This window comes from Elgaria multicarinata, chromosome 4, assembly GCF_023053635.1.
Source record: "Elgaria multicarinata webbii isolate HBS135686 ecotype San Diego chromosome 4, rElgMul1.1.pri, whole genome shotgun sequence".
NCBI classification, from domain to species: domain Eukaryota; kingdom Metazoa; phylum Chordata; class Lepidosauria; order Squamata; family Anguidae; genus Elgaria; species Elgaria multicarinata.
The window spans coordinates 109,270,903-109,297,637 of record NC_086174.1 but is presented as its reverse complement, the minus strand read 5'-3'; the positions used below and the strand labels follow the sequence as shown (position 1 = coordinate 109,297,637).

Below are 26,735 nucleotides of genomic sequence, written 5' to 3'. Positions count from 1 at the left end.
AGAGAAGGAGAAAAATGTGGGAGAAAGGTGCTTTTGCCCTTTTCTTCCCTAGGCTGTGTTCTTATAATACCTACTATATTTTTTACTATCAATGGAGTGTCTTCGAACTGAATCAGTGCAATGAAACCGAATCTGGGCACACCCAGAGAAAGAGACACACTTCTTTCCCATGGCTCTCTAGTCCAGCAATCCATCTAGTGAAAGCAATGACCACCTAATTCTTCCATTGACCTGGACACCTAAACAAAACTCAGTTGTCTGTTGAAGAACTTTAACATGCCCACAACTAGTTTCCACTGTTGGAGCACAATGATTGTGATCAAAATGGGAAGAGGGCGTTGCGGTGTAGTTTTGGCCCATGAAAGAGCAACATGGATAACTGCAAGCACACTTTAAACAAATCACAAACCCCTGCAAAATACTCCACCCAGATTGGATAAGAAAGCAGCAAACTGCTGTAGACCCACCTCAATCTTCTCAAAAGGATTAGGACAAAAAACTCTCACTGAGGTGCTAATCCTATCTCTGGGCTACATCGTTTTCAAATTGCATATGTGGGCTCAACCTGACTAAATGCTCCCTAAAATATGTTCCCTGTATATAGAAAACTAGTGTGGGCTAGAACCATTATCCCTGTCATCTAAACTTATACGTGCAGAAATTAGTCATTTATTTATGCAAATAAATACAGGCTGTATACAGCTGGTATAGTCTGAAGTGCCACAGCCAAGACACAGCCCTGGTAGATACATGCAGGGTGCTCTTCCCTCACACTCATTAGTCCAAATACTTATGCTTGAGGGCAGGACTCTAGGACAGAAGTCCAGGGTCCCGCTCAGCAGAATGAGCAAGAAAGCCTTCTAAGGATTCTTGCCTAGGACTGCGTTGCAACTGCACTATTCCCAGCCCACCTTACAGGCACATACAGGGCACTGTCAGACCTGCAACCACAGTGTTCATACTCCAGCTACAAAAAGGAAATGGGAAACATCTCCAATACGAAAAGCAGGGCAAGTGACAGGAATAAAGGCAAAGGTAAACGTAACATCCAGGTCCATAAATGCCCCTCAAAGGCTCAAAAGGTGGAGATTTTCACTCCCAGAATCACCAGGCATAGAATCCACAGGAGCGGTGTGGACACACATAAGTCCCTGCCTTATGATAGCTTACTGGAACTCAGAGAGGATTCACCGCCCTATGATATCAGAGCCACCAGCCTCCGCTGGTTCCCACATAATCTGTCTCCTTTACAGGTGTGGCAGGTGTTGCCACCAACCCTCACACGTACCTTCCCGCCCCCACCCACCCACCCCCCGGCATGTGCTCAGGACGCCTAGAAAAGGCCTCTCTTCTCTTCCAGAAAGCGTCCCATCAACGAAAGGTGGGAGTCTTCTCTTCAGCCAGCGATTCCCAGGCAGCTGCCCTGTGGACGCGCACCTTACCTGCTTGGGGAGACGGAGGTGCAGGGCGCGCGGGGGGACACGCGGGCTTGAAAGCGCCGCTGCGCTTTGAAGTGCTGCGGCGTGTTTTGAACCGTCTTCTCGCTGAACGCCCTGGCAGGGGTGCCTATTCCCAGACGCCTACCAAAAGGCTCGCCCCAGGCTACGTCCGATTCCGAAAGGGCAAAGGAAACCAGACACTGTGTCAAAGGGCCCCCAAACCAGGGTGATTTCCTAGCAACCTCTGCGTTTGTGTGTGTGAGGGAGAGGCAAGGGGAGGGCAGAGGAAGAGGAAGGAGAAGAGAACTGAGAGATGGGGCGCAGAGTGACTCGGCTTGGGAAGACCAAAGGGGGGAATAAAAAGATGGTGGTATAAAGAGACCGTGAAGGGCTCTGAAGTGAGAGCGACGCAACGGAAAAGAAAGAGAGCCCTGCTGCCAGGCGAGCCTCGCTTCTTCGCAAGTCTCCCGCCTTGACATTCGAAGCAACCACGTACACGCTGCTAGCTGGCGTATATCCTTTGCTCCGTGCGGGTTTCTTTTCCTCACTGCTGCAGCCCCTGAAGATTATCGTCCCCAGCGCTCTTGCATCTTCCGTGCGAATCGCTCTTTGCGGATGGAGTGACAGGCAAAGCGCCCTTAGAAGAAGATCAGGAGGTCCCAACTTCCCGGCACTGTTACATCCAGGGAGCTCTCAGAAACCAGGAATGGGGTTTCTTGACAGAACCCACTTCGGTTAGGAGGCTTCTTTTTAACCCTCCCCTGCACAGCCTCTCCGCAAAACGAGAAGGAGGTTCATTTGTTGTCCAACAGCGCGAGCTAGTGGTCATTAATGTTATTACCACTCAATCGTTTACTGCCTTGCAGCAAGGAATCGTTTTGCCGTAGAATCGTGGCGTTGTAAAAGACCACAAGGGTCATCTAGTCCAACCCTCTGCAATGTGCAGGAAAACCAATTAAACCATCCATGAGAGGTGTCAGTCCAGCCTCTTCTTAAAACCCTCCAGAGTTGGACAACTCACAACTTCCCTAGGTAGACTGTTCCACTGTTGTACAGATCTTACCGCCAGGAAGTTTTCCCTTATATTTAATTGAAATCTAGGTAACTGGAACTTATACCATTATTTCGGGTCCTAATTTCTGTGGCAATGGAAAATAGTTCTTGACCATCTTCATCTAGTTTTCCCTTACAATAATAGTTTACTGATAGATCGTTATTGATTACATACACACACACACACACACACATGGGAAATGGACTTGGGTATGGTATCATATGGAAGGTGCACAGCAGTAGGTAGGCTGTATTTCAAGAAGCATGTAACATATATGAATAAAAAATTGTCATGATTGTACAGAGAATGTTACCCAAAAGATGCCATATGTGGATTGTAAACAGTAATCAAACCAGACAATAGAGATTTTCCTCCCTTTCTCCTTTGCGTATTTCAAACCACATGCAATTACTCCTCAGGAGGATCTATATTTGGCTAAATCAACAAATTAGGAAGTGGCCTCCAGGGTTTCACATACTGGCCTTTTCCAGCCCTACCTGGACATGCCACGGATTGGACCTGAGACCTTTTGCATTTTCTGTCAATTAAATCATCTTCTGTACTAGGCATACACGCGGCCGGTGCCAGACTATTTTGCGCCCTAGGCAAGGCAAGTTTCTTGCACCACCACCCCAATGGGTTTTTTTGCCAACTTTGATTCAGCTGTTCAAGAAGAGTTTCTGAACTATTATATTTTCCTTTTATTAAGTTTTTTCTTAAAACAGCTAATTTGTATAAAACTTTGACCGTTAAAGGGCAGTACTGTGCCCCTCTGAGGTCTGCGCCCTAGGCGGCCGCCTAGTTCGCCTAATGGCAGTGCCGGCCCTGGTACGTGCTATAGTTACAAATCCTTTTGCTTCAACAACAACAATGCGGGGGGAGGTGTTTTTAACTCATGCTGATAATACTGCTATAATTATTGTGAAATGAGAAAATTTAATCTCATCATTTAAAAAAAATAACATTGGGTTAGATTCAACCTAAATTAGTTGTACTTCATCCCCATGAAGATGAATAAGACTTAAATCATTACTAACTTGTCCCATTGATTTCAGTGGGACCTAAGTTCAACTAATTTATGCTGAAATCATATACACATCTACTTAGGAGTAATGCATTGAAGTCAATGCATCTTATTTCTGATAGACATGTATAAGATTGTGTTTGTCTAGATCCAACCCACAATGTTTCCTTGTTTTTGCAATATTGTGATATAACCTTGAAATATCCTCTGGATATTGCTGAAATTTCCCCCCCACACACACACAAATATCTTTCTCCACCTGAAATCTGAAATGATGTTCCTGTTCGGGATGTAGATGGGAGAAGGAAATGGGAAAGTTGCATGCCAAGGAAATAGGGGGAGATAATGGTATCATAAACAAAAACAAAATGGTCAGGAATACCATTTATGGAAAGAGAAAGTACTCTTGTCTTTTTCATGCTCAGTTTGAAGTGGCAGAATGTTAACGGAAATGTCAGAGAAACAATTATAGACATCGGATTGGACCAAAGGTGCAAAGTCAAGAGCAGAAAGGTGAATTCATCTGCATACAGGCATTAGCGGAAGCAATAAGTCTGAAAAAAATAGGAATGGATGAAGGGAGCCCAAGGGCACCTAGAGGTCATGAGAAAGATGAATATGAAGGGCAACTGAAAGAGGCAGAGGAAGAGGACTCGATGAAGATATAGGCAGAAAAACCAAATTACTGGCCTACAATAGCATTTATTCTTTCCCATGTAGTTGAATGTTACATAGGAAGAAGTTAAAGAGAAAAGAAATAAGGTAACTTTTGAATGACAGGCAAACTAATCTGATGACATTTCAATTAAAAAATACTTTTGCTTTTGGGGCCATATTCTGCTGTCTTGCAGAACTGAGTTTCTGTTTCCTTACAGGCCTACAATGTTTTAGAAAAGAACAATAAAGCGTTGTCTAGAGAATATGTGCTTTAAGATTTCCAGACACCTTGGGGGAATGAGTCAACTGCTTATGGGAACATATCACAATTTCAGCTGTCTGGTAATGCTAAGATGTATTTTCCAGAGCCTACACTTTCCTCAGTAATAAAGGACTAAAATGCTTGAGCTACTAAACATCCAATCGGATTTCTTTTTATCAGTATAAATAGTACTAAGCAGTAATACTACTAAGGCACAATCTTATGCATGTTTAGACCCTAGACCCTTTACAGCTTGGAACACCTCAGGTTATTCTTTTTGGTCAGAGTGCATTTGTACATGTGGCATGGTTACTGCTATGTATTCGCCTATGTACTCACCTATGGGTGAATTCGTACATTTCCCCCAGGAGGAAATAAGCCCAAATTGATTTTTTAGTGCATTTCTGTGTGCTGAACTAGTCTTCTGAATGGTTCAATACACTATACAACAATCTGTCATAATCAAAAGATACATTAAATTATTTATAATTACAGTTGGAAACTAGCTGCATTCCACAATAAATTCACAGAACTTCATCCTGAAATAATCATGTGAATCCACCTACATGTAGTATTGCGGATTTATTTGGAGATTATCAGATGGGTGAATGGATGCATTCTGATTGAGGAAATCAGAGTTTGAGAAGTTCTCTCCCCATCTCTGAAGTCTTAAAGTGTAGGAATCTGGGGAAAACTTCTTGACAATGTCTTTATGACATGCAGACATGGGCTGTTATAGTGTTTGGTGGCAGTATGAGTCAATTTTCTCTGGATATTAGCAGAGCAAACAAACTAACAAACTATCACAACTTCATATACATTTATGATTTACCTAAGAAATTAGCTGCACACCATGTAATCCCGCAAGCTAGGCTTATTCAGCATTAGCTACCCAATATGTATGTGGAAGTGTGTTAGAAGTTGAGATATCAACTGATTCAAAAGCAGTGCAAACTTTAAGTTTGGGGGGGGATGCTCCGTATGTTCCTTTATAAAGTACCACATGTATGGATGTTGCTAAATAAATATTGACATGTATCTTACAAACAATTTGGATTTCAGTGGGATTCATTTAGCTTTTCAGTTGGCTCCAACCACGTGAGTAGAGCCAACTGAATCCAGCAGTCAGCAAGTCATCTGAGAATAGCAATCTTGTTGCATGAATCAAAGGAGAGAACAGAGAATTCTGAATGTGCACAATCAAGGATTCCAGAAGTTTATATATACCAGGTTGTTATCCTCAATCAACAACCTCCATTTCTCCAAGTAATGAATCACAACCAATTTTAGCATCATCCTTTATTCATTATCATATCCTTCTCAGGCAACTGTGTGTTTAGTGAGAATTCCAAACTCAACCCTTCTGTGTATGTCTATAATAATCATACTCATAAGAATCACATTTTTCATGGGTCCCATTCTTTTTATTTAGCATGAGCTTTAGCCTCTTGACACTTAACAAGGTAAGCACACCTGTAGTTATTTTAGCATACTTATGTAATCAAACCTAAAAACTTATGGAGATGAGGATTTGCAGTCAGTAGCTTCTGGTCTAAGAAAACATATTTGACTTTACTAAAAAATATTCTGTTCTGTTTACTGTGTGCCTACATGAACCCTGAGTACACAATGTGCTATTCTGAAGGCATTCCTAAAATGTACAAACATTTACCAGCGTACTTCAGTCTGTCTAAATCTTGGATAAGGCTGTTAATCTACAATCCTAAACCACATATGTGGAAGTAAATTGCTGGTACTCAGTGGGTGTCACTTCCTCCCAAAAATGTGTTTATAGTAGGCCTGGCTCCAACATTTTCCTTACCATTCTATAAATGGACAGTGTGAGGACACCTATTTATATGTAAAATCTACAATTTTAACACAATTCTATGCTTAATTTTGAATTATGATAAACATAAAATAATGTTTTTGTTCAGGCAGGGGGGAAATCTCTCTGTCCTCATCATGGCATCTTTTTTCAACCCAGCATGGCACTTCTCATGTTCTCATGTTTCTGCTGTCTGCCTGGAACTATATAAATGGCTGGGGGAGGGTGGGTGTTGCTACTGACAGGCCACTATACATGACTGATGGGCTGTGTTTAGCTTTGGTGGGTCACAAAAATTATACAGGCATGTGTGGCAAAATCACCTGCTTCGTAGGTTAACTGTTTTATTATATTAATATGAATGTATTAAGTTTTTTAGGTACTGTATATACAGGAAGGAAAGGTTTAACTTTGCAGAGGAGGGGCCTTGTGTGTCATTGACTGGTTTGGTTCTATCTTGCGCTTTTTATACTGTATTTCGTAATTGTGTTTCTAACCTGTTGGATGTTTTTTGTGGTTTTAATTTTTGTGAACCGCCCAGAGAGCTTCGGCTATTGGGCGGTATAAAAATGTAATAAATAAATAAATAAATAAATAAATAAATCTTGGGGGAGGGAGAGGGAGCGATGTCAGAGGAGGGTTTTTGGGTTTTGTCAGTGTATTTTGAGGAAGAGTTTGGCGAAGCACTATCTTCGTTTTGTGGGAGGATTTAGAGAGGTAGTGAGGCAGGCTTAGGCTATCATCTGTGAAAATAATAACATTTATAGCACTGAAACAACATCTTGTAAATAATAAACTTTTATCTTGTGTTACTGAGTTGAATCCATGTGCCAGCTTGGTCTTCATGTCTGCTTTTGCATGCACTAGCACTTAGTAGCCAGCACCCACTTCCCCAGACTGGAAATTATAGTAGCAGTGATAAATGCGACACATGTGGCATTGACTGTGGCTGGGTGGATGGCTGGGTCGGTCACCGTGTACAGCTAATTTAGCAGTGACGTTCCACTCCTTGGGCTTATTATCCTAGGTGAGAAGGGTTAATAGGGGGAAACCTGGGTAAAGGAGGGGCGGAAATCACAGCATGCAGAGGCCACGTTAGCTGAAGGTTATGGAAATTGCAGACCAATGCATTCGGAGGGCAAAAAGATGAGGAGTCCTGCTGTATGGTAATATCCACACTGACATAGATTCAGTATCCTAATGTAATGGAATGTTTGATTTCATTCCTGCTCCTGATTTTTTTTCCTGATCCCTATATGCTATGATTTCTTAGATAATGACCTGAAAGAATACCCTGACTCACCTTATTATAAACTTATTATCACTCCATGTACCTTTCTAGAATAGGCAAGAGGAAAATCTCCTTGCCTATAGCTCGCATTGACAAGATGCGTGTCCTTTCGAGTGGTATGTAATACAAAAGAGGAATAAAACAAACTACACTTTCTGGTGCCCCACTTTTGCAGGGGAGGCAGCTTTAAAAAATGGATGTGAAAATCATATCCTTTCATTGAACCCTAGGATTTCTCTATTTGCATAAAATGATAATTACAAATAACTAAGTTCAAACTTTCAGCACTAGCTTAGCTTAATCTTTAAACATTACCTACACAGGATGTTGGTCTACTAATGGACTTTCATGGGGGCGGTAGGTTTCTTTTGTTGTTTTTTAAAGTGGAAAAATATTTCCCTTAGTGACCATTCATTACACCATTTGGCTTTTTAATCTGATTTTTCCTTTACATAATGCTTTGAAAGCAACACGCCTACATGTTAATAAATTAAAAAGCCTGGGAAACAAAATATGGCAAGAACAATCGCCATGAAAGAAAACTCCATTTGAGCAGCTGTCTGTGACTGCGCACTTGCGTTCATGTTATTAATTCTGAAGAGAAAAGTGACAAATATTGCCTGCCTTTCTTCATTCTCTCTGGGTAGTATTCAACAGTGTCATTCTGCAACATCATCTATCGCTAGCGGAGCTTCACCGAATCTTTCTGCTGTGCAACCAGGTGGTTGCACAACCCTTTGCACAATGGGTTTCACAAGGGTAATGCACAGATGTTGTTTCCTTTCACAAATTGCACAACCACTCTTGCACAAATTTAACTTTATTTAGATTCTCCCTTTGAGCATAGTTTAGTTTTCACTAGTGGAATGACACTGTGGAATGACAGATACTACCCTACGATTGAGAAAAATAAGCTTTTTTTTTAAAAAAAATCAATTTTTATTGTAAATTTCATCAAAACTTAAACTAACCTTAAAATAAGTCAAAAAATTGAAATTGGATATATGAACAAATGAAACATGCAATTAACACTTCATTATCCTTTCAGTATGACCAAAATGTAGCATCTGTGAAAAACAGATTATTCAGTGAAGTTATGTTTAGAATCATTCTCCTCCATTTAACTATCTGCATGAGGATGGACATATACAAAAGGGCTCCTGCACCTTTAATAGTTGTGTAGAAGAGAGAATTTCTGGAGTCAATCTTTCTATCCAAAATGTTTTTCTAGTGCCTTAATTATCTGTGACTGAAGTGGGGTGGAATCATAGCACAAATCAAGTTGACAGGGAAACAATGGGTGTTCGTACACAAGGCTGTTAATCTGCTGTTATATACTTTTGGTTTTGTCACAGAATTGAGAACCAAGGAGCACTTCCTTTTCTGCTGTTCTGCTACATAACCTCTAGGTGACACTGTAGTATAGTGGATCAGCACAAACACTTATGTAGAAAAAACATTTCTTTTCCTTTCACAAATAATACTGCATTTTCCAAGCTCTAAAAAAAACTTGCTGAAAGTGTTCTTTAAAAATAGAAGTAAAACTAGAGGGTCACACCATCATCTAAAGAATCCATAAACAACTGTGACAAGTGCACAATAAATGCCTCATGTAGAAAGACTCAGTATGGAAAGGCATTTTGGATAAACATATATGGGACACAGTGGGATTCAACAGAATAGCATTGTTACTTAGGACATGGCAGAAATAGCTTTTAGTTAGTTAGTTAGTTAGTTAGTTATCCACCCAAATATGGACTTAAGACTCTAGGTTTATGAGCTCACTGTGATGTCCTAGCTTCCCTACATTATTGTAGCACCACGTAAATTTAGATTTATGATGTCACATTTTAAAAGCATCAAGGGACTGTTAGAACCAGTCATTCGGATGAACAGGCCATAGGGAATCACTCTGTAATTTCTTCATCAAAAGCATAGCCTCACTGAAATGGATTGTATCTTTTAGAAAGCTAAGTGCATCAGCACCACAGATGTCCCAGTGAGATGAGTTCAAACAATGTTTTGCAGTATGTCCTGTCCATGGCATTTTAAAAAAGAGAGCAGAGAGAACGATAACCACTGGCATGGCTCCTGCAATGCTCAATTTTTCCATTGAACACAGATCAGTAAAATATTTTAGTCGTGTATTTCCATTTATAAATATATGGCTATAGATAAGATGAGATATGTGGTCAATCTTTCCATCAAAACCTCTGTTTCCAGTGCTTTAATTATCCATGACAGGAGGGGGTGGTGTGGGAATCACAGCATGAATCAACTTGACAAGGAACCATTTGGGAGTTTTAAATATAGTAAAACAAGAAAGCAAATGACTTACATTTGTTGGGTTATATCCAGAATGTCCCTTCCATGAATGGAAGGTCTCCTTCCAATTGCATTAGGGACTGAGATCCAGTGGGGGCTGGGGAGGCAAAGTTAACCCATCCCCTCTTTCCCGTTTTACACTACCTCACGCACAATTCCAGAGGGTTTTCCAATTTGCCAAAGCAGCTTTTTAGCTGGTACAAGTGGCTGTACGGGGGAAGGATTTGGCAAACACACACACACACACACACACACACACAGCCTACACTTCTTCCAGCAGGAATGTCATGTGAGCAGAGTTCTGCTCACAAGAACTCCAGATCCAGGCAACTGTCTTTCAACTAAAAAGCATTCATTTCCCAAAAGTGTGCGAGAGCTACCAGGGTGTAATCAACCTTCCAAGGCTACGCTATGTACAGTATCAGCTCTGGGTTTTGGAGGGCCTGTGAGCAAGACCGCCTCAGTTGTCCCCCATCTCACCCGCATTGTCTCCAGCTGCTCTTTCTCCTCCTCCTCGTCATTGCTACCATTTGCTTGCTTGACAGGCAGAGAGCCGGTGAGCCAGTAGGCAGGGGCATCTGCTGCTCCTCCTTCTCACCTCCACCTGGGCCAGTGAGAGGCAGGTGAACAAACAGGTTGCCATAGAGAAGAGGAGGAGCAACTCCAGGGGGGCTCTTTTCAGTGGGGTCCTGCTGGAGTGTGGGCCCTCAACAGGTGCTCAACCACACCTACCCTTCATACTGGCCTTTTCTTGTTTCTTTAGGAATAACCCCTTAATAGATTGCCAGCAATTATTATTTTTTTGTTATTGGAGGAGTCTGGCCTATATATTGGCTCTGATGTCTGAGGGACGGGCAGTGTGATATTGCCATCTTCCATTTTAAAATGGAAGCTAGCACTGAATAATTTCAGCCAGTCCAAACTGATATTTTTCAGTTACTTCGGCCACAGCTAGACCTAAGGTTTATCCTGGGATCATCCAGGGTTCGCCCCTGCCTGAGCACTGGATCCCCTGTGTGTCACCTAGATGAACAGGTTTGACCCAAGGACGATCCAGGGATAAACCTTACGTCTAGCTATGGCCTTTGTCAAATATGATTTGTCCCCACACAGTAAGGAGCTGTTTTTGAGCCCAATGCAACTGAAAGACACTAGCGGTGACACCAGCCGTTCCTGACAGATTAGGACTGGAATCTTATAGCCATTTACCTGGTAATAAGACCCACTGAAGTCATTGGGACTTACTTCTAAATAGACATGTATAGAATTGTGCTGTAAATTCCTGATGCAAACAAACTGACTGCTTTTCTCCCATGCACATGTAATCAAGTTTTTAAAGTGGCAGCAAAAATTAGAGGGGAAAACTCTTGCAGGCTATTTCTATACATTATATACGTGAATGATACATTATAGACAAGAGAGGCTATAAAATGAAAGGGATCGTGTTGGGATGCATATTTGTGCAAGTATGTTTATATCATGTATGATCTAAATACAAAGAAGCAGAGTGTTTGAAGTTTCTTTATATAACCAAAACTCCACTGGGGAGTTCAAGCAAGACTACAAAATTAATTTGCTTTCTAATAGCAGAAAGGACCTTTTTCTGTGTTTCTTTCCCTTTCATTTTGAGCTGCTTAATATCTGTATTAGTAAAAAAAAGTATGTTTTTCATACCATGCCTTTTGTCACTCTTACCTGGATTACAGAGCTAACATCTTCCATGGTTTTCCAATCATCCTATTGTTACAAAATTGCAGAAATACACTTTTGGGGGGGGGGGACGGGACGTAAGAGATTATACATGATAAAAATAACATGAAATGGCTCTAAAATCAGTGAGTTAATCTCCGACCTTTTGAAATGATTCTATTTTGCACTAGGCATTATGGCAAAATCCAAAAATTAAAAATTATAGAAATATAGTCTATTTCCAATTGAAACTTGCCCTGCTAGCCTCTGTAGAATGTTGCATTATTGCAGAGTTTGCTTGGCTATTTCTGGGAGTTTCGGCTTCTCTTCTTTTGAAAGCCTAAAATGGCGCCATCTGCTGGAATATCTTCAGCTGATGAATTCTTCAACACAGAGATGAAATAGGGTTAAGGATTTTACATTTTGTGTAAACTAAGTTTTAGACTTAGGGTGAAAGGAGGATGTTAAATTATTGTCTACAAAGCTAATACAGGTCGAAATATCTTCTGCGTAAGTTACTGAAGAGGTATATGCAATGACTGAGTGCACAAATCTCAAGCTGGCAAATACTGCAAAATTTAAGGTATATTTTTGAGCTTTGGAGACTGCAGAAATGACTGCAGCTTGGATCTGTGAGCTCAAGACAGTGTCTTGGAACTCTGAGTGAAAAAATTGGTCAGCTTTATGTAAATACATGTATAATTGCATGTATCTGAATAATTGCATGTATCTGAAGTTTTCCTAGGGCAGGAGCAGGATGGCCTTCCAGATGTTGTTGGACTACACCTCACCATTAGCTATGCTGGCTAGGGCTGACAGGAGTTGTAGTCCAACAACATCTGGAGGGCCGCAAGTTACCCACCCCTGCTCTACAGCATGACCCACAGGTTTCTCCCAGAAATGAACAAATCCTGCACATCTTTTTCACCATCAAAATGAAACAATTCCTTGGTGGGTCAAAAGATCACATACTTTGACTGCTATTTCTGGGGCTCAGACCCTGGGCAAAAAAATTGGAATGAGAGAGAACATGGAAATAAACACTGCTGTTGCTGTGACACATTAGGTGTAAAATCATCAAACCCAAATGAACCCTTACTTTTCAGCCTTTAGATCATGCATTTCATATCAAACTGGATTTACAGACCAGGATCCAAAGGACTATGTACCGTATTTCTTCAATTGTAAGACACCATTGATTGTAAGACGCACACTAATTTCAGTACCACCAACAGAAAAAAAAACCCTAAGACACACCCGCGATTCTAAGACACACCCCATTTTTAGAGATGTTTATATGGGGAAAAAAGTGTGTCTTAGAATTGAAGAAATAGGGTAATTAGTTTTATGAACTCAAATAGTCTTTAAATGTGCTTTTCTTAAACATTAACCCCTCTCATTCCTGCTCCTACATGGCTAACAGATTTTGAAACTGAAGGGAATTTTAAACCCTTTAGTAATGTCATTGGGGGAAGCCCTCAGCTGGCCAAAAAGCAAAATGAAAACATTCTACTGGGCCTTTGTATGAACGTAAGTACATCTTTGGAAACCAAACACAACCTTCAGAATCTATATATAACTTTCATAACATCTGCCTTTTGAGTCACACATACCTGCGTTAGTTGTGTTTGTTGCTTATGTTTTGTGTAAATTTGCAAACTTATTTAACATAATTGAGTTTGTGGTTTCAGCTAGTTCACTACACTGGTAGCGACAAGAGATTGCACTATTTACATGCTAATATGTGCTTATTGTAAAGCTAGCTGGGCGAAGGAAAGTCAAAGAAAATCAGGATGTGTTGGAGACATGTTTGCAATTGCTGCTTACATCAACTTCACAGAACCTCCTAGCTGTAGCATATTGGAAGCATCTCACGTATCTGTGCAATACGTAATCCTCTGGCTACCATTGGGCCACAGGGTTCAGCCAGAAATGTCTTTGGATTAGATGAAATCATTATTTCACTGTTTAGCCTTTGTTCAATGTTCTCTTTGTTCAACGTTCTCAGCGACACAGTCCCAAAGAAGACCCTCTGCAGTAAAAAGTTTAGCTATGACCAAGTGGACCTCGATGGACTAAAGGCAAGGGGGTGGAGATGAGGTCTAAAGAGTGAGTGGTTCTGGATACAGCCAGAGCTCCAGATAAGAATGATGAGCTCCAGAGAAGAACAAACTCTGGTGAAGAGCAAAAACTTCTGGAATTGAAAGACCAAAATATGGTGGCTTGCTTTTGTTCACATTCCTGTCTTCTGGATTCATTTTAAAGGCACTAATTAGTGCAACTAATGGCAAAGGCAAGCCAAACAAGGACAAGTGGTGAAGGACATGGAGGTGTGGTTAAGTAGAGGGGGTGTGGCCTAGCAGGAGAACATGGTGGGCCACATGGGTAGGCCTGACGGGCTGTATTTGGCTTGTGGGCTGGAAGTTCCCCACCACATCTCTACAGTACACCATTTTTAAGTATTACAGTAAGAGACTGGCTTGTTTATAATAAATGAAATTGAAAGCACACACCTTAACTTAGCACTAGCTGACAGCTACATAACTTGGCTGTACAGTTTGGATGACCATAGTTATTGTCTAGGTGTGTTTGCTGTAGCTTTGGCTACACCCTTAATTCTTTAGTCATATTTCCAACTTCAAACACCTATGCCTTCCTGTAGACATTTCTCTCAGATCATCTTACACATAAGCTCTGAACATTGATCTAATTTCACCTAAAGAACATGTTCTTGCTGGATTATTCTTTTTCATCTGGTTCTTGTGTCTTCCAAATATTTTGAGCTTTAAAGTGTCCTGGGCACACAAAGAGACCTCATTTGACTTGGGCTGGCAGTTTTACACTATCAGCAAAAACTCCACCAGTGGAATTCCAAAGCTGTGAATATTCAAAATTATGTTGCAACACAAATATTTAAACAAAAACAAAATTCCATACATCAGAGAGACAAGACACAGCACAGCACCTTGCTATGAGACACCTGAAAGACATCACATTTCTGAGGAATTAGACAGACCTTGGAACTTATAGAAAAGGAAATTTCAGTTCAGACTTTTCTTTGTACTTAGAATTTGATTACATTCTGATAAGCAATAATAAACACTTGTGCCAGTATATCATCCACCAATACCATTGTAGTCTCACTTCAACACCAAGATTTTACAAGGTGCAAGTGTGTTCCAGAAAACATTAATCATCACTAAGTCTGATTCCATTGCTCTCAATGGGATGTGCACTGCACTCTTATGCATTGTCACACAGAAGTCTCACTACATTCAATTGGGGCTTACTCTTAGATAGGTGTGCAAAAGGATGCAGCTTTAATAATGACTAAACTAATATGAGGGAGATTGTGTTCAATAGATGCAGCAATTTAGATACTCCACATAAATTTTTAAAATGTACATTCTACTCCCTTCTTCTTCTACGGTAAGGTGACCATATAGAAAGGAGGACAGGGCTCCTGTATCTTTAACAGTTGTATGGAAAATGAAATTTCAGCAGGTGTCCTTTTGTATGCATGCAGCACATGGTGAATTTTCCTCTTCAGCAGAAGTTAAAGCTGCAGGAGACCTGCCCTTGTTTGTATCTGCTCAGTCTAACTATACTAGAGTGACCAAATGCAAAACAGGGCAGTCCCCGAGCACCACCTTCTGAGATCACCCCTCCAAAAACCAGAGCCACCGTCTAACAGTGCCTCTCAGTCCCATCTCAGACAGACACCCAAAAGGACACCGTGATTATTAAAAGACAGCAGAACTATCAGGGACACATTTCTCCTGTCCAGTTCCTGGCATAGGTCGTCCATCAAGGTGACCAAAGCAGTCTCTGTTCAATAATCAGGCCTGAACCCAGATTGAAATGGATCTAGATAATCCACATCATGTAGAAATCCCTAAGGCTGAGAAGCCTCCATACGCTCGAGCATTTTGCTCAAGAATGGAATATTAGACAGAGGCTGGAAATTATCCAATGCAGTAGAGGTCAGGGAACTGTTTTGTTAATTTGTTTTTTTACAACAACAAAGGTATTACCCCTGCCTCTTTTAAGCAAGTCAGAACCATGCCTTGCTTAGAAAACCATTCACCACAATCCTTTCATGGTTTCTGCAAAAGTATGTCCTGGCTTATTAAACTTTTAGAGTTCTTTGAGATTGTCAACTAGTATGTGGATAGGAGTGATCCAGCAGATCAGGGGTGTTGAACCTCAGACCCATGGGCCAAATCCAACCCACTTGGAACCACAAACTAGCCCTCCTGGATTTGCACAGATAACGAAGCGATGCCTTTTTTCTTTCATCCCCGTTAAGGATGACATTGTTTAGGGTTGCTTCCAGAGGGCTCCTAGCACTACCAATCAAAACAAACTGTGCAACTATTCCAAAATTACTCCTTAATTAATGTTTCATAGAAAGGGAAAAGGCAGAACCTGCAGCGGAAAGCAGCAGGAGTGTTAGAAGTGGAAGATGATGTCATCTGGACCCCATATAAATTTCCATGAATGAGGCATAGAGATTCCATGATAAAAGTTGCATCTGGAAGCACCCATAGAAAGAGGACTGAACTGAATTTTGGGCTTTTTGTATGGAAGCATGGTGAGATGCCTGCTGAGTGATGGGATGTGGGAGAAGTGGATTTGCTGAAGTTTTTAACCTGACTTCCTGCACCTATGCTCAACCTTTGTAGTTCTAAACAAACCCCAAAAAACATTAGGTTTCCAGTAATTTCTTCATCCTATGGAAAACAAACCTACTGAACCACTGGAACTTTTCACCCCATGGGAAAGTGGGGTGAGCATAACAATATTAGAGAAGCAAAAAGGGAAGCCAAGATGATTGAGGTTAGATAGAATTACTTCCCTACAAATAAGGTGTTCAGGGTTTTTTAGTTTAAAGAAGAGCCAACCAAGGTTGAATGCAGGTGGTTTACAATAGAGGTTGTACAGTTAGGCAGAGAGTAGTAAGTGGGTAGACAGACATTTTTCTGCCCCTCTCATAATACTAGAATTCAAGGTCATTGCATGAAATTGGTTGGCAACAGCTTGAAAGTTATATCTAGTGTTACACTAGCAGCAAAACTGTTTGTTGTTGTTCTTGCAATTGCACAACTACTAGCAGAAGTAGCACAAATAACACCAAGCCTAATAAAGTCATAATTAATTGTGCAGCACCTTAGGGAATGACTTTTGGAACAGCTTGTGCAAAGCAGCATCAAAGCATCAGATTTGACAATAGTGCAAGGTTGAAAATGGGACTTCCTTAAGTGGTAGAAGCTTTGTGCTAGTGGAATGCCACCACTGGATACAACCCTCAGGTTTGACAATAGAAAGTACATCTGCACATAAACCATAATTAACACGTGGAATCTGCTGCTACAGGGTGATTGCCACTAGTTTTGGTGACATTAAAAGCAGCTTAAGCACCAAGTTGGGTCAATCAATGGTTATTAGCCATGACACCTAAAGGAATCTCCAGCTTCAGAGGCAGTATGCCTTATAACCAGTTGTGCGTGTGGGGTAAACAACAGCAGGGGACAGCTGTTAAGTTCATGCCTGGCTTTTGGACTTCTTGAATATATTTGGCTGACCACTATTGGAAACAGGATTAGAGAAAGGTCTCTGGTCTGATCTGGCAGGGCTCTCCCTGTATTCTTAACACAAATAATGAACTGATTTTGTGTTTCTCCCAACCTCCACGCGTCTACATTCTCAAGTACTCTTATTAGGTTCAAAATAAAAAGATTTTTTTTAAAAAAAAAAAACCAAATAGAAGAAAAACAATTATCACAAGAGAGATTCTAGAAAACAGTAGGACTCTACAAGCATATACATGAAAGGATGTGTAACACGGGAGATTGACTTTGGACTGAGTCACAAAAGATATCTTCCCAAAATTACTTATGTACTGTCTCATTTCTCTGCCAATTATGTGTCCATGCATAATTCCAGGTATCTGACTCAATAGTAGCTAAGCAGACAAGATCCATTTGTCTTATATATGTCATACTTGTTGGGGAAAAGCAGCAATACTAAAGCATCTAGAACAATAGAATACAGAATATTTTTTCTCTAACTTTCATAACTATTATCCAATTTTTTAAGTTTCTTAAAACTTGATTTGGCATAGTCCCACTGCAGGTGGAAAAAGCCTTTAAACAGGACCATGTCACTGCTTTCACAGCCTCCACACAATGAATTAAGCTCCTAATGTACTTGGAAGAAGGAAATATTTCATCTGTTAGTTACACCGGGAAGTTAGTGTCATCCTCCTCTGATTAGTTCTGTACCTCCATAAGGTTCACTAATTTAGCCTATTTTCTGCAGAACCCTTACCTGAGAGTCAGCGCCACTGGACATAACAGAGCTTACTTCTGAGTACAAACACATGGGGTTGGGCTGCAACTTGTCTTAGAATTGGCTCATTAGAAGTAATTACTTCTAAAAATAAAATGGTGTGCTTTAAAGTCATGTGTATCGAGAGAAGTTTCCTCCTTCCTTTTGCCCCATTTAATATGCACAAGAATGCTATAGGTCAGCTTAGGGATAATATAACCTTGAATAGTAACACTAGGAAGACTCCTGCAGAATTGAAGCGCTCAACTTGTATATTGTTTTATGAAACTCTCTCAATGCCATGAAGAATTTTATGGTAACCTCAAAGTCTTGTTTAATATTTATCTGCTCTTATTTGATTTCTATATATATACACATTTGACACATTACAGATTGGAGACATTAACGTTTTCAATACAAAACTGTTTAAAGTATGATGTTTCTCAAAGATTTGTAACAGAAATAGTACCAAGTCCTTGATATATGAAAGGCCAGGGTTAGGCAACCTAGTTGCCCTCCAGCTCTGTTGGAATAGAACTCTCATCAGCTCTAGAAAGTATGGTCAATGATTAGGGATTATGGGCAAAGTCCAAAACATCTGGAGGGCACCAGATTACCTATTCCTGCAGTAGGCCATAAAAAAGTATCCTTCCTCTTAGGAAGCCTCCAAAGATTTAAAACTGAAGGAAATAAGAGAAGGGTTAAGTTGGACAGCTCTACAAGATGCTGGATTCACACCCCCAAGGTTGCAGGAGTGTCTACAAGCTTGGTAGGGGTAACCAAAAACACCCTATGGTGGGACGATAGGATTGCTCTGTTCCTCCTACTATGTTGAGCTATTTTTGAACCTTAAGACAATCAGGAAGGCAATTTAACAAGTACTGCAGATTCCAACATGAGCTTACTAGCCATGAAAATACAGACTTCAGAGCACTTACATTAAATTCAGAAAGTAAACTTTAATAGATTTAAGCATATCCAGTATACTTTTCAGACCAGATGGGAATGTAAATCACTACTTTACTGATTGTAGCATACAACATTTCAACTCAATAAATATTGATCCCAAACACATAATCAGACCTTTATGACAAGGACAAAGTAGGTCCCTGAAGAATGGAATGGGACGGAGAGATGCTACTGTAAGATGCATCCTCTAAACTGGAGTCAATTGTTTTTCTTGGGCATAGCTGCCATGAAGAGTTCATATAAGACATAGCCTGTTCCTGTAGGTAAGACATAATATTAGGATAGATTGAATACACATGCTTGGATAAATTCCATGTTATTATTAGCACAAGAGAAGTATGCATGGGGTGCTTTCGCTCTATTCTTAATGAGACAGATGCCAGAACATGCGTTAACTCTTAGGAGTTGAAGAGAACCCCTTAATCCTACCATTTCCCCAGTTTAGAACTCAGCAAAGAAAGTGAGCAAAATTCATAAACATAAGAAATGGAACAGATATTGCAAAATCTAAAATGCAATTATTGTAAAGCTTACTTACCATCCTAGACCTTCAAGCTTAAAAAAAAATCTTGTATTTTAAAGTTCTTCAAGCTTGCTGTTCCTAGCAGCTACATTTTTTAACTTCAGTTTCCATTTAAGAGCTTCTGCCTGAAGTTTCAGGGCTTTAAAAAATTTCAGGAAATAAATTTTTAAACTGAATTCTCTCAGAGTTGAGAGAGATCCAATTAAATACCTTAATTAAGTAGGTATTGTATAGAAGGGCATACAGCAAACAAGCTTGAATGAAAAACAGTAATTCTTTAAGCTTTGCTACTTACTACTAAATAAAATGAGGCCTTGGGGTCTTTTATAGATCCAAATGATGCCCATAAGAGATACAGGAGAAAAGACAAGACAAGCATCTCCATAACAGTGTACTTTTATGCAGTTTTTCCCCAAGAGTGATTTTAAAAACAGATAGGAAAGAGGCACAGGATTACATACAGTAGAAAATATGGAAGATTTCACACACTCTTAAAAGCTGCTAAACACAAGCACAAATGAGCTTTTTAAGGATTAGACATTTTTGATATAAAATGTAACCCAAGTTAAAATTGCATTTGCACAGGTGAAAACGAAAGATGGCAGAGAAATTTCAAGTTCCTGATTTAGATTTCTGCAGGAGTAGGATACCTCCACTTAAAAACATCAAGTTTTCAAAGAAGACGATGATAGCTCAGCTCCTACAGTGTTAAACCTTACCAACAACAGTAATGGCCATGGTCAATCGATACAGCAGTGCATCTTTTGTTCCACCTTTCAGGTACACAGGAAGGCCATTATCTTCCTAATATGAGGGATACAGAATGCATGTGTCAGTTTGGACTAATACATCAACAAGTAAGAGTTTCCCTCACTGGATAAAGAATTAAAATGTATCAAGCAATACTTACAACATTAAAAAGCTAAATCCCCCCCTTTTTTAAAAAAGTCTGGGCAAAAAGTACAGAACTGCTATTTTTTGCCTTAGTAGACTGAATACTACCATTAAAAATATTTGCCAGAAACTGCTATAGATACTGAAGCACTGATACATGATAAGCATATTCCAAAATACTAAAATTCAGTCTCTCCTGTTCAGTTATGTATATCCTATTGGCATATGTATATCTCTATTGGCAGAAGAGAAAACTTCTGTTTTCTCAGAAGTCCCACCGAATTCATTGTTCAGATGACACACTAAACCGCTGTGGTTAAGCATTTTGAGCTAAACATTATGTCTTAGCGTGTCATGTGAACCAGGATTTAGCATATCGTGTTAACTATTCCTAACCATGGTGGCTACATAACCACGGTTTAAACACACTCACTAACCACTTGCTGCAAAAGGGCTAGCAGCCTAACCATGGCTTAGTGTCTTGTCTGAACAGGCCCAATGAAACTTAATTCCACGTGAGCATGGATAGGGTTGCAGCTCAAGGGTTGTATCCAACTGTCTCTTTCCACCACTGGCAGATCAAGTTTTCCCTCACCTTGAACTCCCCATGTGCCTCCAAATCTACTCCAGAGGGTTGCAGGAACCTATGGAGGACAGGGCATGCTGCATGCAGTACAAAGTGAAATGAAAATTCCCACTGTTTGCATAATGTTGCATTTAGCCAAATGCCCGAGTACCACTGATATTGGGATGTTGTTCAACTGGCTGGTTAAAATATTCTTAATTGATGAATTGCTATTCTGGGAGCCTGCCAGATGCCCCTGCATTTGCTGTCACTGATAAACTCACGGTAACACTGCCTGGGGTTTCCCTTGCTAGCAATAATAAGGGAATCCTTTCTTTTTCTCTGAACTCTGCTTACAGATCAGAGATAATGAAGAGATAAGCTTGCTAGTGCTAACAAGAGAAACCCTTCCCTTATATATATATGTGTGTGTGTGTGTGTGTGTGAGAGAGAGAGAGAGAGAGAGAGAGAGAGAGAGAGAGAGAGAGAGAGAGAGAGAGAGAGAGACAGAGACTTCTGTGTGTTTGTTTGTGGCCTTTGGGCCAAAAAGGTTGTGAACCCCTGCCACACACAGGCATATGGAAGTGTAAGATATCATTTTGTAGAGTACGTTTAGTGACATTACATATGATGGTGCTGCCAGGTTTGAGGAGGCCCTGGCCAAGAGGCCCACTGGAGGTCCCCCTCCCTGTTCATCACCTGCTTACCAGGTAGTGGAAAAGAGATGAACAGGTCCCTATTTCCAAACCTTTTTACAGAGGTTGCCTTTACTGTCAGCACAGACAACAAGCTCTGTTGAAACTTTTGGAAAAAGGAAAAAAAATGGTCCTGTTTGTTTCCTTCCAGCCTCTATGTGATGTGGCACAGCGCTTCAGAAAAATCCTGGAGAGACCTAGACCCTGAATTATTTTAAGAGACACTTGTTTATTAGCATAATTCTACCTGGATGTTGAAATAAACTATTCGAGACATCTCCATCAGAGCACAGGCAATGGGATAAGACAGCTGTACTGTTTCACTCACCTACCAATGAGTTTCCTTACACCAATCAGTATGGCAATTCAAAATGACCCAATGACCCAAAATGACCCAATGCTTATATAATCCACTGTGTTTAGAATCCACTGTGTTCAGTCTTAACTTCTAACTTATGATTCTATCAACATATGGCAGATTGATAAATGAATTAGTTAGATTACCTATTTTTCCTAGGTGCTTTCAGCAGCTAGAAGTTTGATTTGTCCTTAACACCTATGGCTCTGTCTTTTCACACAACTTCTTTGTATTCATAGGTATAAATAATTCATACAAATATGCTGCTGAATTTGAGAACATTTAGCTGAGAAAATAAGCAACTATCACATAGCAATCAAGCTATATGGTCTTAAAACCTCAAACGTAAAGTAACAATAGTGCTGCTAAATCTGTTCTCAGTTCATTCCTCTTAAAAAGAAGTGAACATTGCAATGTCATTTGTTTTCAAAGGAGGAATGCAATCAATTCAATACCTGGAAAAGTTTCTGATGCTCCTTAACCTTGTTTGCCATCTGCCTGCAAGAGGCAGTGTTTATGGTTTTCTGGGAAACTTGCCGAAGAGCCTGCAACAGAAACACACAGAAGTTAATTTTTTTAAAGCTGCACTCCTATTCACATTTATTTGAAGAGCAAGCCAAATGCAACACTGTATTTTGGACTAACTGTAATTAGTGAGAATGATAGTGCATACAGGATAGCTACAGTTTGCTCTGAAACCAAAAGGAAGATGGGAATGGAGAAGTCCACATATCCACAGGGAACTTTTAAGCATCTAACCATGGTTAGGCAAACAGCATTGTGTTAACACTCTAATGTTAAACACATTAAGGTTACAGTAGGGGCATAGAAAGAAAGAAGATCCATCATTGGCCCTACTCAGAAACCAGGGTCATCGGCTTTGCCTCTTTCTCAGCTGTCATCCAGCAACCATTCAATCAGGCTGTAGCAGAGAGAGAGAGAGAGAGAGAGAGAGAGGAAACAGGGCTACTCATTTGGCTCAGCTGAAAGATCAGCAATTTTTGGCTTCTCTCTTTGAACTGCTTCCATTTCAGTTCTTCAAGATAACAGGAACAGATTCCAGGTACAAAGAACAATTACAACACTACATCATCTACAGCAGCTGGTTGTAACATCAGTATAACATTAAGAACTGGTGTCTGTGTTTTCCTTTCCCCTATCCTTTTTTTAGATAACAAGTGGCTATAAACAAACAAACAAACTATGGTTTGGTGTTACATGCAAAATGAACCATTATGTCTGCACCAAATCTCACTGTAAAACTGGCTGTACATGGATGCAGACTGCAGCCACCATTTTACAACTACAGTGACAGGTTTCCACTGTAAGCAAATAGCACTGTAGGCTGCATCATAAACAGCCTATTTTATAGTAAGGTTTCTCCATATTAGCATAGCACAGCTAGAAAGACAGATATACATTTAGCCTCTGCAGACCCTACTGCTACCTCTAACATTGCATGGCCTTTAAGTCCCTGTCTACCTGTCAACTGAGGATAGTTCTGTATGCATCTGATGAAAGTGGTTCCAGTTCACAATGGCGTATGCTGCTTACCTGGTACTCTTTGCTAAAAAACTTTATTTTTGCAAAGACTAATATGACTACTCTTTTGAAATTCTGTCTTAAACTCAGTTCCCCCTTCTAAACCTGCTCCAAGCCTCAAAGGTTTTTGCACCAACTAAATATTTTTAGATTTTGATCAAACAACAAACCCAAAAGAATTTGAAACTTCACCAATAATTAAGCTATATAACAAGCAAATCACAACTGATACAGCACACATAGAAAACCAGTCATTATCTTACACTCAAACTACTTGAAACTCAATATGAGGTTGCTACCTGAAGACCTCAAAAACATTCCACGGGTGTAAGAAAATTATGTTACATATTTCAGAAACTAACGGCTCTCTAATTTTATACATTACCAAGATTACTATATAATCTTACAAAGTTACTTTTTGCAAAGAAACACATTTTAATGCAAATTTATTTATTTATTTATTTATTATTTAAAACATTTGTATACTGCCCTATATCATTAAGATCTCAGGGCGGCATACAGATAAAACAATAAATACACACAGCTAAAAACAAATTAAACAAAATAATGAACCATTCCTTTAAATAACGAAGAGCTGGCAAGCCTGAAGCAAACATACATGAGAAGAAAAGTTCTCAAAATCCACTAGGCAGAAGTAGAAAAGCAGCACAGGAAAGACGTGCAGCCAAATATCAAGCTCAACCAAGTACACAAGAACAAGGAAGTACACCTCCATTCGAAGACACAGTGCTCATCCTTTTTATGCATTTATTTATAACACATGCAACCTCTTCTAGGAGCTGTACAAAGGTTGGGGAAAAGTGACAATAAGGTTCACATTCTCAAAAAAGGCACAGGAGGAAAAAGTTATTGGGGGGAGGGAAAGAAAAACAAGCAGCTGCAGGTACCCAAACTTCCTAGTGTCAACACTACCTGCCACACGCGCACTCGTCCCCAGGGTCCCATGACCCTTCCCCATTGAAATAAATGACATTTCATAATGCGCATGGTCTTTATTTCAGCGGGCCTCATAGGGGCAAAAGGATGGGGCTCTTAATTACCCCGGACCAGTTAAAAGGCATAAACTAATCTCCCCCTACACACACACACACTTCAGAACATGAGGGTTCTTAGACTCTCGTCTCCCCATCACCGAGTAACCCCTCAGTTTTCCCCTCTCGCACCCCAACACCTGCTGCTGTTCCCCCAACGGCTTCCAACTGTAAAGACCAACACAAACAACCCCCCACCCCCGGTAGCGCTTCCTATATACCAAAAGGTTTCGAAACATCTTGGCCGCTTCCCCGTTCACCTCCTCGTCTCCCCAACGTAGCAACAAGGACACCGCACCGGAACAGGAAGTGGGGTGCCGACCGCTGCCCCGTGACGTGACAAATCCCGCCTACAGAGGTGGACGAGATATGCAAATATAGAGTATGAACTTCTGATTGGAGGGGGGGAAACGGAAGCCTCCCCTTGGGGCATGATTATGAGGGCACAGCAGCGTCGCTCTTGCCTTTGGCGTCTTTATGATGAAGCCCATCCATATTCCGCGTTGACCGTTAAGAGCGGAGAGCCGGTTCAATTTGAGGTCGGAAGTGTCATAGAGAGAAAGTGAGAGAAGGGCTCATCTTAGGTCATGAGAGTCGCCAGCCTGAAGAAAGCCTAAGGCGCCGCGATCGGCTTGGCGAAGGAACTACACCCTGTCGCCACCTTTCTAGCGTCAGGGGCGTTAACCCATTCGTGTCCTCACTCTCTGGATTAGCTACCGCATAGCCAAAGATCAAGATATGAAACCCGAAGATCGCCTTTCGAGCTCGCCGCGGAATAATGCCAACGCGAACGGCCCGGCTGTACTGGTGCATGCTTTGGGACAGTGGAGGCTGGTGGCTCCGATTTCGGTGGGGCTGTGAATCCATGCTGAGTTTCAGTCAGAACCAGCCAGAACTCTAAAGGAGCTACCCAAAGTGACATGCCCTTTTCCCAAAATGGGTTCAGCACCTCGGATAGCTCTTTTAGAATTTTGACTGGTTCTGAGTGAAACCCAGAATACGTTCACAGCCTCACTGAAATCGGAGCCACCAGCCTCCACTGCTTAGGTCGACCGAAGCAGTACTGGGACTCAAGGTGATTTACAAGACTAAAACATGTACAATTAAAACATATAAATATAAATTTACAAAAGTAAAATAGAGCTAAACCTGCAGTAAAATTAAAAATGTTTTTAAAAAATTAAAAACTAACAGATAAAGGGGCGGGGGAGAAATCCAATACATTAACACAGATCCAGAGTAGGTCCAAAAGCCTGCCAGAACAAAAAAAGGTTTTGCCTGCCACCGAAAGTGTAGCACAGAGGGAGTTAGCCTAGCCTCCCTGGGAAGGGAGTTCCAGAGCCTTGGAGCAGCCACCAAGAAGGCCCTCTCCTGCGTCACCCATCAGGTGTGCCTGGGATGTTGCTGGGACTGAGAGAAAGGCCTCCCCAGAAGATCTGTGCATGGGAAGGCTCATATGGGAGAATGCCATCTTTCTAAGCACACTAAGGGCACAATCCTACAACTCCCAGCATTCCCGAGCCAAGCATGCTCCCTGGGAGATGCTGGCAGGTGCAAGACTTTTCTGTCTAAACCTGAATTAGGATTGCGCCACCCCTCCAGACCAACCAATGTAAGACGCTTAGTTGTAATGAGATAAAGCAGATGTTAAAAACAGTGGGATCAACTGAGATGTGTTCGTGAGGCATGAAACAAAATGAATTATATATCCAATGTTTATCTAACCTAAGTCCCATTCATTTCAGTGGATCTACTCTAAAGAAGGACAAACACTAGATACAACTCAATATTTAAGTAAAATGCATCCAATATTTTACTTTTATTACCCCATTCACACACCAGAATCCATACAGAACAATGGAATAGCAAAGAACAACCAACTTCCATTACAAAAAGAAGTTGGGGGTCTGGGCTGCTTTTCTGGAATATCATTTATTTCCCAGAACAGGTACTGGGATGTGAATTATGTGGAAGTTTGTGGTTTATTGCATCATTCCAATTTAATCATAAAGCGTCATCATACGGGGGAAATCACGTTTCCTTACTGTCGCTTCTCCGCCTGCACGTTTGTCCCTCATTATTTATTTCAAAAGAGGAAGTAAACAAAATGCACATGGCCCAATCAGTGGGCTGTTTTGATCACACAGCTTCTCCTGCACACTGCAGGATATAGCGAAAAATCCGTCTTTACCGGGATTTACCGGGATCTTTTCAGCCATCACGGATTTTCATGGGTTC

At 40.8% G+C, this 26,735-nt stretch overlaps 1 protein-coding gene across 1 annotated transcript; it reads right to left on the bottom strand.

Moving 5' to 3' along the window:
* Positions 1 to 18,838: 18,838 nt before the first annotated feature.
* On the bottom strand, positions 18,839 to 24,818 carry LOC134398481 (cytochrome c oxidase subunit 7A2, mitochondrial). The gene is made up of 4 exons (XM_063125799.1): positions 24,719 to 24,818; positions 22,359 to 22,448; positions 20,111 to 20,195; positions 18,839 to 19,125 (listed from the first exon to the last, which is right to left on the bottom strand). The coding sequence occupies exons 1-4, from the start codon at positions 24,734 to 24,736 to the stop codon at positions 19,067 to 19,069; spliced, it is 252 nt and encodes an 83-aa protein (XP_062981869.1). The 5' UTR covers positions 24,737 to 24,818; the 3' UTR covers positions 18,839 to 19,066.
* Between the last annotated feature and the right edge of the window lie 1,917 nt (positions 24,819 to 26,735).